Source organism: Eubalaena glacialis, chromosome 18 (genome assembly GCF_028564815.1).
Source record: "Eubalaena glacialis isolate mEubGla1 chromosome 18, mEubGla1.1.hap2.+ XY, whole genome shotgun sequence".
Classification (NCBI taxonomy): domain Eukaryota; kingdom Metazoa; phylum Chordata; class Mammalia; order Artiodactyla; family Balaenidae; genus Eubalaena; species Eubalaena glacialis.
The window spans coordinates 18,993,586-19,005,601 of NC_083733.1; the positions used below are offsets into that span (position 1 = coordinate 18,993,586).

The window sequence follows — 12,016 nt, forward strand, 5'->3', positions numbered from 1 at the left end:
CAGGCCCAGAGCCGGCTCCCTGAGGCTGTGCCCCTTTCCGGCAATCTCTGGCCACCCCCATTGGCCAGGCTGTCCCTCCCACTGACCCTGGGGCCCCTCCCACCCCCACTCCAGATAAGGCCAGCCCAGGACTGCTTCACTGGGCACTAGGCACGAGGGCTGGAATGGGGCCGCCCGGCTCCCCGCGGCAGTGGGTCCTGCTGCTGCTGGGGCTGCTGCTCCCCCCCGCCGCCCCCTTCTGGCTCTTCAATGTGCTCTTCCCCCCGCACACCACGCCCAAGGCTGAGCTCAGTAACCACACACGGCCCGTCATCCTCGGTAAGCCCCCACCAGGCCCCTGATACACCAGGGCAGACCTTGGGGAACCTGGGCCCCAGCCCCTGGTAGCAGAGCCTGCCGAGGCCCTTCTGCCCTTGCATTAGCCCTGATCCCTGCCTCAGCGTCTGGAGGGGCCAAAGGCTTGTCCTGCAGAGAAATCAACCCCTTCTCGCACCACACTGTTCTTGTGTCTTGGAGTTGTCTCCCCGAGGTGGGTGGAGTAGAGGGTGGGTGTGCCTGAGGGCTTGGCCGGGGCATTACAAGCTGTGGTCAGCTGTAGTCACCGGACCCTGGTCCAAGCCCCACCACTCCTTCCTCAGCCCCCAACCCGGCAAGGACAAGGTGCCCAGCCCAGGAGAGCAGGAGAGGCTCATCAGGTCCTGCCCCTGCTCCTAGGCCCGGCCCCGCTCCCTCGTACTATTTGTTCTCCCCTTGGACTTTGGCAGTGATGGAGAGCCACGCTAGATGTTTGCTTGGTGGGGGCAGGGGTCAGTGGCCTTGGCCCCTGTACCTTCCCTGACTGAGGGGAGCCTGGGCTTTGGGGGGACGGGGCGGGCGATGTGATCAGAAAGAGAGGATCTTGTCCTTCGTCCCTGGGGGTGGAGGGTGTGGGAGATGAAGGGGCGGGGCTGGTCACTGCAGTGTCGGGGAGGTGAGACCGGGGTGGGGTCCACTGCAGGGAAATGGGAGGGATCCAGAGTGAAGGCTGGTGCCCGCAGTGCCTGGCTGCCTGGGGAATCAGCTGGAAGCCAAGCTGGATAAACCAAATGTGGTGAACTGGATGTGCTACCGCAAAACAGACGACTTTTTCACCATCTGGCTGGATCTCAATATGTTCCTACCCGTTGGGGTAGACTGCTGGATCGATAACACCAGGTTCGTGCCATCCCCTCTGGCCTAGCCCCACACCCTGCTCCTTGGTTGCCGCTCCGCTGACTGTCCCACTGCCCCCAGGGTTGTCTACAACCGCAGCTCTGGGCGAGTATCCAATGCTCCCGGTGTACAGATCCGTGTTCCCGGCTTTGGCAAGACCTACTCTGTTGAGTATCTGGACAACAGCAAGTTGGCAGGTGTGTGTGTTGCAGGAAAGTGTGGGGCTCTAGGCTTGGTGGGCTTGCAGGAGCCACGGCCAGAACCCCCAGTGCCGCTGCCTCGCCCACAGGTTACATGCACACACTGGTTCAGAACTTGGTCAACAATGGGTATGTGCGGGATGAGACGGTGCGGGCCGCCCCCTACGACTGGCGGCTGGAGCCCAGTGAGTATCTCTGTGCATAGGGGGCTTGAGGCAGGGCAGATGGCCCCTAATCCCAGCTGTGCTGACCCATCCACCCCCCTGCAGGCCAGCAGGAGGAGTACTACCTGAAGCTTGCTGGGCTGGTGGAGGAAATGCACGCTACCTACAGAAGGCCTGTCTTCCTCATTGGGCACAGCCTCGGCTGCCTGCACTTGCTCTATTTCTTACTGCGCCAGCCCCAGGCCTGGAAGGACCGCTTCATCGATGGTTTCATCTCTCTTGGGGCTCCCTGGGGTGGCTCCATCAAGCCCATGATAATCTTGGCCTCAGGTGAGAGGGCCTCCGATCACTTGTGTCCCATGGGGAGGGGTGGGGGGTGGAATGAAGCTGACCGTGGGCCTGCCCTCACTCCTGTTTCTTCTCGCAATGCCAGGCTGGGGGTGTTGTCTACCACCTTTGGGGCACAGCCCCTTTCATTGGCCCTCTGAGAGCAGTGAGCCTGGCCTGGACCATTAGAGTGTCTCCTGACAGTGTCTCAGCGATGACAAAGGGGAAGTAGACAAAGAGGAAGTTAACCCCAGCAATCTGACTCATTGCTGAGGTCTGTTCCTTGTGGCCTCAGGTCCTACCCACTCAGCTTTCGGCTGCCTTCTGCTCCCAGGAGCCCCTTTGCCCAGGGATCTGCCCTAAGCCAGGGCCAGACCCTGGGAGCCCCTCCTGCCCTTCCCCAAGGAGTGGCATAGCTACCACCTGCAGAGCACCCACTGTATTCTGAGCACAGCCAGACATGGCCTTACCCCTAGGAGCTTAAGTGAAGGAAACGCTCCCCAGACTATATCAATGAGTGTCAAACAGAGACTGGTCTCATTTCATTCTTCCCAGGACACAGCTCTGAGCCCTGTGCAGCACAGGCCACAGGGGCCAACAGACACTTGCCTGAGAGAGAACTGCCAGCACCATCCCCCACTGTTCACACACGCAGGAAACCCCTCCCTGCCCTCCTGTTGAAGCTCTACAGCTCTGCCTCACAGAGGTGCCACTAGGGCTTCTCACTTAACAAGTACACACGGAGCACCTCCTGAATGCCAGGCCGGTTCTAGTCCATGACTTGGAGTCGATGTTTGGCGTGGGCAAGACAAGGTTGAGCATCCAGCTGAGCTTGGGCTGGGGGGCAAGTTGTGGGCCGGGGGTAGCCAGGACTGGCTCCCTGCCCCACCTTGCTCTGTGTCCACAGGTGACAACCAGGGCATCCCAATCATGTCCAGCATCAAGCTGAAAGAGGAGCAGCGCATGACAACAGCGTCCCCCTGGATGTTTCCCTCCAGCCAGGCATGGCCCGAGGACCACGTGTTCATTTCCACCCCCACCTTCAACTACACAAGCCGTGACTTGCAGCGGTTCTTTACAGACCTGCACTTTGAGGAAGGCTGGTACATGTGGTTACAGTCACGAGACCTGCTGGCAGGGCTCCCAGCACCTGGAGTGGAAGTATACTGTCTGTATGGCGTGGGCCTGCCCACACCCAGCACCTACATCTTTGACCATGGCTTCCCCTACACGGACCCTGTGGGTGTGCTCTATGAGGACGGGGATGACACCGTGGCCACGCGCAGCACCGAGCTCTGTGCCCACTGGCAGGGCCGCCAACAGCAGCCTGTGCACCTGCTGCCTCTGCCTGGGATACAGCACCTCAATATGGTCTTCAGCAACCAGACACTGGAGCATATCAATGCCATCCTGCTGGGTACCTACCGAAATAGCACCGCCATACCCCCAACTGCCAGCCCAAGGCCCATGCCCCCTGAATAAAGACCTTCCTTTGCTGCTATAAGCCCTGACGTGTGTTATGGGTTCAGGGAAAGGCGCTAGGGTCCTCACACCAGGATTCATTCATCTGCAGGCCTGGTGCTTTGTGGAGCATAGGGCAAGAAGAGCTTTGCTAGAGCCTGGGATTGAATTGGGCACCTTGAGATGTACAGCTTCCCACTCTTCTGATTGAGCTATTTAAGCAGCCTCTCCGTGCCTGCCTCTGCTCTGGGCAGGGGACTGGAGGGAGCTGCACACACAGCTGTAGAATGGGGGTATGTGGAGCCTAGGGTGCAGGATGGGGAAGATCTGAGCTGCCCCTCCTAGCTCCCAAAAGGGCAGGTGAGACCCCGCCTCTAGACAGAGACTTTTGAGTGCTAGGTGGGTGACAGAAGCACAAGAGTTTAGCATCTAGGAGAGTGACAGGCACTAAATAGGTCATTTCACTACTGAAGATTTAATTAATGGAGCTAAGTGATCTGAGAGAAAAGTTTAGGGAGGAACAAGGTGGTGATTCTTGTGGGTTAGGGAAGGCTTCCCAGAGGAGGTGGTGCCTGTGCTGAGATGAGATGGAATGAGAAGGGTAACTGTAAAGACTGGTTTCAACCTAAGAGCAGCATGCAGCTGATACAGGGTTTAACCAGGGAAAGAGTGTGACCAGATCTCCAATCTAGAAAAGAGCCCCCTCTCTGCAGGGCAGAGTGTAGCCTGGGATGGAGGGTGAGGGGCAGGAAGTGTGGGGAAACCAGGGAGGCCAGTGCAGTGTCCAGGGGAGAGAGGATGCTAGCTAAAACAAGCAGTAATTAGGAGAAAGAAGTGGATAAAGGGTCATTTGGGATGTGAAATGAGGCTTAGCCATGGGTAGAGCCCAGCATGCCTATGAGCCACCAGATGCACAGCTACGGTGCCCCTCTTGAGAGAGGGAAGACAGCATCCGAGACATGGAAGACGGAAGGATCAGCATCACCTTGGCCGAGGACTGAGCCTCGGTGTTTGAGGTTTTAGGAAGAAGGCAAAGGCAGCAAAAGAGAGGCAGGAGTTGGGAGAAGGACAAATGACAGACAAGACTGATGCTGTTGGAAGGCCACCAACAATGAGAACAGAGACCTGGTCAATGTGACAGCCTCAGGGCTTTGGGACCTGAGGTTAGAGTTGGGGTCAGGGTAGGCAGAGCTCGGGGCTCAGGCTGGACAGTGGCCAGAGAGGAGGGATTTGTCCCTCTGTTCAGACAGAGGGCCCAGGAGCAGCATGGAGAGCCAGGCAAGGGGCATCTCCCCCTTCCCAAGCTGCCTAGGACCAGAGCTGAAGGTGAAAGTGAAAGAGAAGATGCAGAAAAAAGGGGCCGGCATGCTCTGAGGGAAGGTGAAAGCAAAAGGAGGAAGCTCAGTAGTGCAGCCAGAGAGAGGTCAAGGCTTCGGCCTTCCTCCCTCCGTGTTGATCCCACTCCTCTGACCCCCTGCCCACCTGGAGATGCAGAAGACAGCGCTAGAACCCCAAAAGGGCTTCTCCTTCGAAAACTGCGAGAGGTGAGTGGGGGAATGGTTGGTTCCCCAGCTGCCTACGCCCTCAGTTGGGGCTTCCGGGAGTGGGAGCCCCAGGGTCTTTAAAATTCCTGGGGGCGAGGGTGGGGGAAGGTACGTGTGTGGAACGACTTGGGTTCCCAGGCTTACCCGAAAGGTGAGGGAAGCCGGGACGGAGTTAGGAGATGTTTCAGTTCAGTTCCCAGAAGAACTGAAACCTGGGTTTCTCCCCTCCGTTTCCAGAAACGCAGCCTTGGAACGCTCCCTCCCGGGGCTCCGTGTCCCTCATGCACGCAAGACCGGAACCACCATCGCAGGCCTTGTGTTCCGAGTGAGTAGGGAGTTGGGATTGTAACACTCAGAGGAGCGGCCGGGAATGGGAGGTGGGTACTGAACCAATGGCTCTTCCCCCCCTCTCCAGGACGGGGTCATCCTGGGCGCGGATACGCGGGCCACTAACGATTCGATCGTGGCGTACCAGAGCTGCGAAAAGATCCACTTCATCGCCCCTAAAATCTAGTGAGCATTCCCCCGCCCAGTTCCCCCCTCAAGAACCGCCCCCTCGTTCCCATCCCGGGTCCCAGCACATCCTAGTCCCGCCCACACGAACCCTCCCTTCGCCTTCAGCTGCTGTGGGGCTGGAGTAGCCGCGGACGCAGAGATGACCACGCGGATGGCGGCGTCCAACATGGAGCTACACGCGCTGTCCACAGGCCGCGAGCCCCGCGTGGCCACCGTCACCCGCGCGTTGCGCCAGACGCTCTTCCGGTACTGGGGCGGGGCTAAAATGATCCTGGGGAGGGGCAGTTGGGGGGAGGGCGGGGCTGAGAGGAGGCTTGACAGGAGAAAGGGCGGCGCTGCGAGGTCCGAGAGACCGGAAGAGGCTGGCCTAAGAGGAGCTAAGACAGTGGCAGGAAGGAACGCTGTCGGTCACGGGGCGCCAGACCACGGGAAGGGGCGGGGCTCGGGTGCAGGGGCGGTATCGCGGAGGGGCGGGACCTGGATTCCAGTGCGTTCGACTGACCGCACCCGCTCCGCGAAAAGGTACCGGGGCTACGTGGGCGCCTCGCTGATTGTGGGCGGTGTAGACTTCACCGGACCGCAGCTCTACAGCGTGCACCCCCACGGTTCCTACAGCCGTCTGCCCTTCACGGCCCTGGGTGAGCGCTTCCGCCCCCTTCCCGCGAACCCTGCCCGTGCGACCTCAACGTTTATCCCGCGACTGGGAGGCCGCGGCTGACCTCAGTTGCCCTTCCTGCCTGCAGGCTCCGGCCAGGATGCGGCCCTGGCAGTGCTGGAGGACCGGTTCCAGCCGAACATGACGGTGAGCGACATCTCCCCCGCCCCGCCCCCCACGACGCGTGCATTGGTGGGAAGTGCACCCGGGAGCTGGGGAAACGCAGAGGTACCCTGGCCTACTCTAGAGGTCGGGAAAGGCCTCTCGGAGGTGACGACTGAGTGGAGACTGAGGGGCCGGTGGAGTGAGGGTGAAGTGCTATTCCAACAGTGCCAATGCTTGGACTGTCCCAGAAGTCAAAACTCAGAGAGGGCCATTTGGTGTTGAGAGAGAAGGGAACAGCAGGTGGGGTCTGGAGTCTGGATTTTGTTTAGGGTGGATGGAAGCAGAAGGCATATGTCACTTTATAGGTGCTTAAGGCCCAGAAAGAAAAAGGCAGTGAGCCAAGGATTGGGGGTGGGTGAACAGGCCACTGGAAGCAGAGCCACAAGTGTGACTCAGAGAAGTTTGTGAAGATGGGGACAGTGGGAACATTGGGGTCTCTGGAGAGAGGGATACTGAAACCAGGGTAGAGGAGCCTGGGGTGGAGATGGGGGTGTAGGGAAGAGAGAGGAGTTTGGGTGTGAGCAAATGGTAAATAGTCCAGCCTTCAAGATTAACAGTCTCCAGGCTGTAGCCTGAGGGTGATACTAGAAAGGTCCATCAGGACTCACACACACACACACATCTTTACAGCTGGAGGCAGCGCAGGAGCTGCTGGTGGAAGCCATCACTGCAGGGATCCTGGGTGACCTGGGCTCTGGGGGCAGTGTGGATGCATGTGTGATCACTGGGACCAGCGCCAAGCTGCTGCGAACACTGAGCTCTCCCACAGAACCTATAGAGAGGTAGGAGCATGTGAGATGGGGGAATCACAGGGGAGGATGGGGTGGTAGCAAGGGAGATAGGGGGCTGCAAAGAGAGGACGGGCCACTTGATGGGCCAATTTGAGAGGTCATCCTTTCTCCTTCCCAGGTCCAGACAGTACCGCTTTGCCCCTGGGACCACAGCTGTCCTCTCGGAGACAGTGATGCCACTGACCCTGGAGCTGCTGGAGGAAACTGTGCAGGCCATGGATGTGGAGTGAAGTAGGCTGAGGCTTAGAGCTTGGAACAAGGAGGAATAAACCCAGAAAACACAAACACCTAGACAGATGGCTGTGTCCTTCTTGGGTGGAGGGGGACAAGCAGCCAGCAGGGCTCTGTGGCTAAGGTATCCCTGCAGGGGCCACTCCCTCCCATGGCTTCAGTGCCTAGCCTAAGGGGTGCACTTCACCCATCACCTTAGGCATCTACCCCTCCAGAACCCCAGCCCTGGCAAGTATCACAGGCTCAAAGTGGAAAGCCCCCCTCCTGACTCTCCACACTGCAGAGGCTCCCCCTACCACTCCCATGCCTTGCTCTTGCCCTCTAGTCCACTGAGGGCTATTGTACAACCCGAAAGGCCCTATGTACTGCCCCCACATAGAGCCTTTACCTGGCTCATCAGTGGCCAAGGACACAGCCCACAGCTCTCAGTCAGACCCCCCCGCATCCCCACTGATGGCTAAAATGCTGGTGGAGGAGCTGCTCCCTGATTCCAAGGGCAAGTTCTCACAAGCGCACTCCTCACCCCTACAACGCCTTTATCTGTGAAACCCCTCTGATGACCAGGCATACCTGAGGTGCTAACATGATGCTGAGCTTCTGTTTGCACGTGTTGGGCTGTGACTAAGGGGATTGACTCCAAGTTTTCTGGGTGCCAGGGGTCACAGGGCTCATGTGGGGAGAGATGACATGACACATTTATCCAGCAGACTTTTGCTGAGCACCCACTGAGTGTCAGCCCAGGTGCAGGGTGCTAGTGGGAGCATCCTGCCTTGGGAGAGAATGGCTGAGCTCCCCTGGAGCTTTGGAACTGTTAGAATCTGCCCAACCCCTGGGGAGGGTCTACTCCAGGCTGGACATCCCTGGGTCCCTGATTATGCTTTTTCCCTCAGTATTGTATTATGAAAATTTTAAAACATAAAATCTGGAAAAAAGTTGAACACCTATATACCCACTGCAGACTTTACAATTAGTATTTTGTTATATTTGCTTTACCACGAATCTATCTATCCTTCCCTCTAGTCAGCAATTAACTCATCTTATTTTTTTGACTGATGTGTTCTTGAATCAGCCAAAGCCCTCACACCCCTAGAAGGAGGCAAGCCAACTTACCTGTTGCAGCTTTGCACATAGGGGTGTCTTCTCTCCCTCGGTTCAGGCTCAGCTTGGGGCTCTACAGTGAATGGACTGTAGATACCAGGGGCTTGTCCATGGGAGCCCCAATGCCTGGAGGCTGAGACTTGATGGCTGTCATCCTTCCACCCCTGATCTCCATCCAGGATCGGCCAGTCACCAAGGGCTCATACCTTGCCCTCCTGTGCACAAGGCCCCTCCTAGGTGTATCATCTCACCACGAACAGTGTGGGCTTTGGAGCCAGACAGATGAAGGTTTGGGTCCAAACACACCATGTGGCAGGAGAGTCAGCATCTCCCTGAGCAAACCGTGACACCAATTCCAAGTTGATGAGGAATCACTGAGGTGATATGTTAGGATTTGCAACCCGCCAGCACCCCCATCCTGGCCCTGGCCCTTCCACAGCAGAGCTGGTGCAGGTGGACATTCCCTCTACCAGTAAGGAACACCCCTGGGTGCTGAGCAGGCTTCTCTGAGTCTGGTGCTCCTGATAGCCCTGGGAGACTTCCCTGATCCCAGGCACCAGGTGGTTACCATAAGTCTTAACCATGAGTCCTTGGTACCTGGTGCTCAACATTTGGGATGTGAGGTGGTTCAGGGATCCAGTCAGGGGCCAGGCTTTGGGGGGTGGAGGAGGTGAGAGCCTCACACCTGGGCACTGTCTGATAAGTCAAGGCCTGGGTGGAGGACCTTGACCTAAAGCGACCCTCCTCCTGACTAGAGCATGGCAGGGAGCTGAACCTCCACAGCTGCCTGGCCTCAGTCCTGGGACTTTGGCTCAAGGATGAAGAGAACCATAAAGCCAGGCCCAGTTCTCAACCTCATGCCTGCCACAATGTTGCTGCTCAGCCTCCTCCTTACCCTGGTCCTCCTTGGCTCCTCCTGGGGTGAGTGGGCCTGGCCCAGCCCTGACTGAACAGCCTTAGGGCAACCCAGCTCCCAGCACGAGCCCAGGCTTCCTGCTCAGGGGCTCAGGGAAGGGGCTAGGCTGGCTAGAAGGGAAGCAGGTGGACAGAGTGGGCAAAGGAAAAAGGATGTGGCAAGGCTGGGAGGACGCAAGAGGGGGTCAGGGGCCAGTCTCACAAATGGGACAGGAGCTTGGGCTGGGCCCAAGAGCCGGGGAGGGTTTAGGAAGCTGAGAAGCAAAGGTTGGACGTGTAGTTTAGGAAGAGCCTTCTGGCTGCATGTGGGGTATGGACCGTTGAGGTCTGGAGGGAGTGAAGAGGCTAGGAAGGAGAGAGGAATATTCCTGGGGACAGGGAGAAAAATGGCCTGGGATCGGGGGTGAGGTGGAGTTGGGGAATGGTGGGGAGTAGGTTGGAGAGAGATGGGGGAGAATCGACAGAACTTGGGGGCTGGTTGGATGGGGGCAGCTGAGATAGCTATAGAGGCCCAGAGGTGCTCAGGGTGAGAAGGGGTAGTGATGAGCCCTCTTGATTTGGACCCCTCTGGGGGGTATAGCCTGGGGGCACCCAGGAGGAGGAGAGGTGTGCTGGGATGTGGGAAGCAGGTCCTCACCAGCCCAATGGTCAGGTTGTGGCGTTCCTGCCATCAGACCGGTGCTGAGCTTCAGCCAGAGGATTGTCAATGGGGAGAACGCAGTGCTGGGCTCGTGGCCCTGGCAGGTGTCCTTGCAGGTACATGCACCCTGGGGGTGGGGCAGGGTTTCAGGTGTTTCATGCCTGGGTGTAGCCTGGGCCCACCCCCACTTCTGACCCCTGACCCTAGGACAGCAACGGCTTCCACTTCTGCGGTGGTTCCCTCATCAGCCAGTCCTGGGTGGTCACTGCTGCCCACTGCAATGTTGTGTGAGTGCTTCCCTTCTACCTGCACACCCCCAGGCCCCACCTCCCCACCTCCTTGCCCTGGAGGCCCCTCTCTTGTCACTCTGCCCTCCCTGTGGCTGCCCAACCCCACTCTCACTGCAGCCCTGACTGCCACTTTGTCATCCTGGGCAAGTACGACGTATCATCCAGCACTGAGCCTTTGCAGGTTCTGTCCATCTCGCGGGTCAGTGCCTGGGCTGCAGATGGGGAAGGAAAAGTGGGCAGTGTAGGTATGTGGGCTCTGGGGGTGAGGAATTCCGAGCATGCCCTGGCCTAGTCCCCTCAGCACCCATCACCCTGGGGGCCTGTGCCCACCCCCATCCTGCATGGCCCCTTCCTGGCTCCGCAGGCCATCACGCACCCTTTCTGGAACCCCACCACCATGAACAACAATCTGATGCTACTAAAGCTCGCCTCCCCAGCCCAGTACACAACACGCATCTCAGCAGTTTGCCTGCCTTCCTCAAATGAGGTGCTGCTTGAAGGCCTCACGTGTCACCACTAGCTGCGGCCGCCTCAGCGGTGTGGGTAGGAACTCGGGCCAAAGCTCTGGGTGGGAGGGCAGGGTGGGGACAAGTCATCTGGGACCTAACCACCCACTCCCGGCCCACAGGCAGTGTGACTCCCGCACGCCTGCAGCAGGTGGTTCTGCCCCTGGTCACCGTGAGTCGGTGCCAGCAATACCGGGGCTCACGCGTCACCAACTCTATGATCTGTGCAGGGGCCTCGGGGCCTCCTCGTGCCAGGTGAGCACTGGCCCCGTCCTGTCCTCTGCACTGTCCTGTGGCACTCCCACCCCCCACACTGACTTCTCCCTTCTCCTTCCGTCAGGGTGACTCTGGAGGCCCACTTGTCTGCCAGAAGGGGGACACGTGGGTGCTCACTGGTATTGTCTCCTGGGGCACCAATGACTGCAACGTGCGCGCGCCTGCCACGTACACTCGGGTTAGCAAGTTCAGTACCTGGATCAATCATAGCCTACAACCGAGCCCACCACAGGCCCTCTTCCCATCTCAGTCCAATAAAGACCCCAGGCTCTGTCCTCTTGTGTATGCCTGTCTGTCGTCCTGGTTCAGGGAAAAGGAGAGGCTCTTGGGGGCCCCACTCCCCAAGCGGACTTTGTCTTCTGGCACGGCAGGTGTTGAGGAGTCAGCATCCTCCTAGACTAGCCGTGACCAGGCTGGGCTCTCCCCACCTCCCCACCGCCTCCTGGGCAACCTCTTGTCCACAGCAAGAGACTGGGCTGTCGGAATGAATGGGCAGCTTTCCCTGGGGAAGGCAGCCTGTTTATTGAGTACGAAGGATACATTTACAAACTGAGTACACAAAATAAATAACTGCACATCCTCCATCCACAGTCCATGGCATAAAGGCCCAAGTCTCCAAACTCCCTCCATCCTACCTTCAGGACCAGGCCCATCCTGGCCAAAAGAGGAAATAAATCCCCAGAGGCACTTGGGGAAGTAGGGGGAATTCTGAGGCCATGGGGCTTGGGCTTTCCACTGCTTTGTGTTAGGAGAACTGGAAACAGAAGGAGGGGGTGTACAAGGCACGGATGACTTGGCCCAGAGTGGTCTCTTTTGGCTTGGTTTCCCACTGGAGATGGCACATGCAAAAAGAGGAGGGCCTAGCCCAAGGGAACCCACCGGGAGGAACTGAGAGCCAAACCCTCCCTGCTGGCAGGGGACCTGCAGTCCAGCTAAGGCTAAAGCTGGGCCCTGGCTCCTTCCCACCCACTGAAAGCAGCTGTGGAGGGACAGGGCTTGGGTTCCAGCCCCGTCTGTGGTGGTGGGGAGGCACCATGACTGACAGC

General features: G+C 58.5%; 3 protein-coding genes across 3 annotated transcripts; all 3 read left to right on the forward strand.

The window, feature by feature from the left end:
* The first annotated feature begins 29 nt into the window (after window positions 1-29).
* LCAT (lecithin-cholesterol acyltransferase) lies at window positions 30-4,045 on the forward strand. Its single transcript, XM_061172343.1, has 6 exons — window positions 30-318; window positions 1,038-1,194; window positions 1,273-1,388; window positions 1,481-1,576; window positions 1,661-1,885; window positions 2,790-4,045. The coding sequence occupies exons 1-6, from the start codon at window positions 165-167 to the stop codon at window positions 3,362-3,364; spliced, it is 1,323 nt and encodes a 440-aa protein (XP_061028326.1). The 5' UTR covers window positions 30-164; the 3' UTR covers window positions 3,365-4,045.
* A 689-nt stretch (window positions 4,046-4,734) lies between these two features.
* PSMB10 (proteasome 20S subunit beta 10) lies at window positions 4,735-7,305 on the forward strand. Its single transcript, XM_061172344.1, has 8 exons — window positions 4,735-4,887; window positions 5,125-5,212; window positions 5,303-5,400; window positions 5,509-5,649; window positions 5,926-6,041; window positions 6,147-6,205; window positions 6,854-7,005; window positions 7,133-7,305. The coding sequence occupies exons 1-8, from the start codon at window positions 4,832-4,834 to the stop codon at window positions 7,242-7,244; spliced, it is 822 nt and encodes a 273-aa protein (XP_061028327.1). The 5' UTR covers window positions 4,735-4,831; the 3' UTR covers window positions 7,245-7,305.
* A 97-nt stretch (window positions 7,306-7,402) lies between these two features.
* CTRL (chymotrypsin like) lies at window positions 7,403-11,367 on the forward strand. The gene is given in 9 exon segments (XM_061172426.1): window positions 7,403-9,264; window positions 9,911-10,014; window positions 10,106-10,185; window positions 10,306-10,387; window positions 10,553-10,698; window positions 10,700-10,731; window positions 10,817-10,927; window positions 10,930-10,949; window positions 11,035-11,367. Coding segments are annotated over 9 exon segments (1,011 nt in total). The 5' UTR covers window positions 7,403-9,161.
* The last annotated feature ends 649 nt before the right edge of the window (window positions 11,368-12,016 follow it).

Coding starts and splice junctions, on each gene's coding strand:
- PSMB10 (XM_061172344.1), top strand. CDS start 4,832: ATGCAGAAGACAGCGCTAGAACCCCAAAAGGGCTTCTCCTTCGAAAAC. Junction 5,213..5,302: donor TCGCAGGCCTTGTGTTCCGA/GTGAGTAGGGAG, acceptor CCCCCTCTCCAG/GACGGGGTCATCCTGGGCGC. Junction 5,650..5,925: donor TTGCGCCAGACGCTCTTCCG/GTACTGGGGCGG, acceptor CTCCGCGAAAAG/GTACCGGGGCTACGTGGGCG.
- LCAT (XM_061172343.1), top strand. CDS start 165: ATGGGGCCGCCCGGCTCCCCGCGGCAGTGGGTCCTGCTGCTGCTGGGG. Junction 319..1,037: donor CACACGGCCCGTCATCCTCG/GTAAGCCCCCAC, acceptor TGGTGCCCGCAG/TGCCTGGCTGCCTGGGGAAT. Junction 1,195..1,272: donor TGCTGGATCGATAACACCAG/GTTCGTGCCATC, acceptor CACTGCCCCCAG/GGTTGTCTACAACCGCAGCT.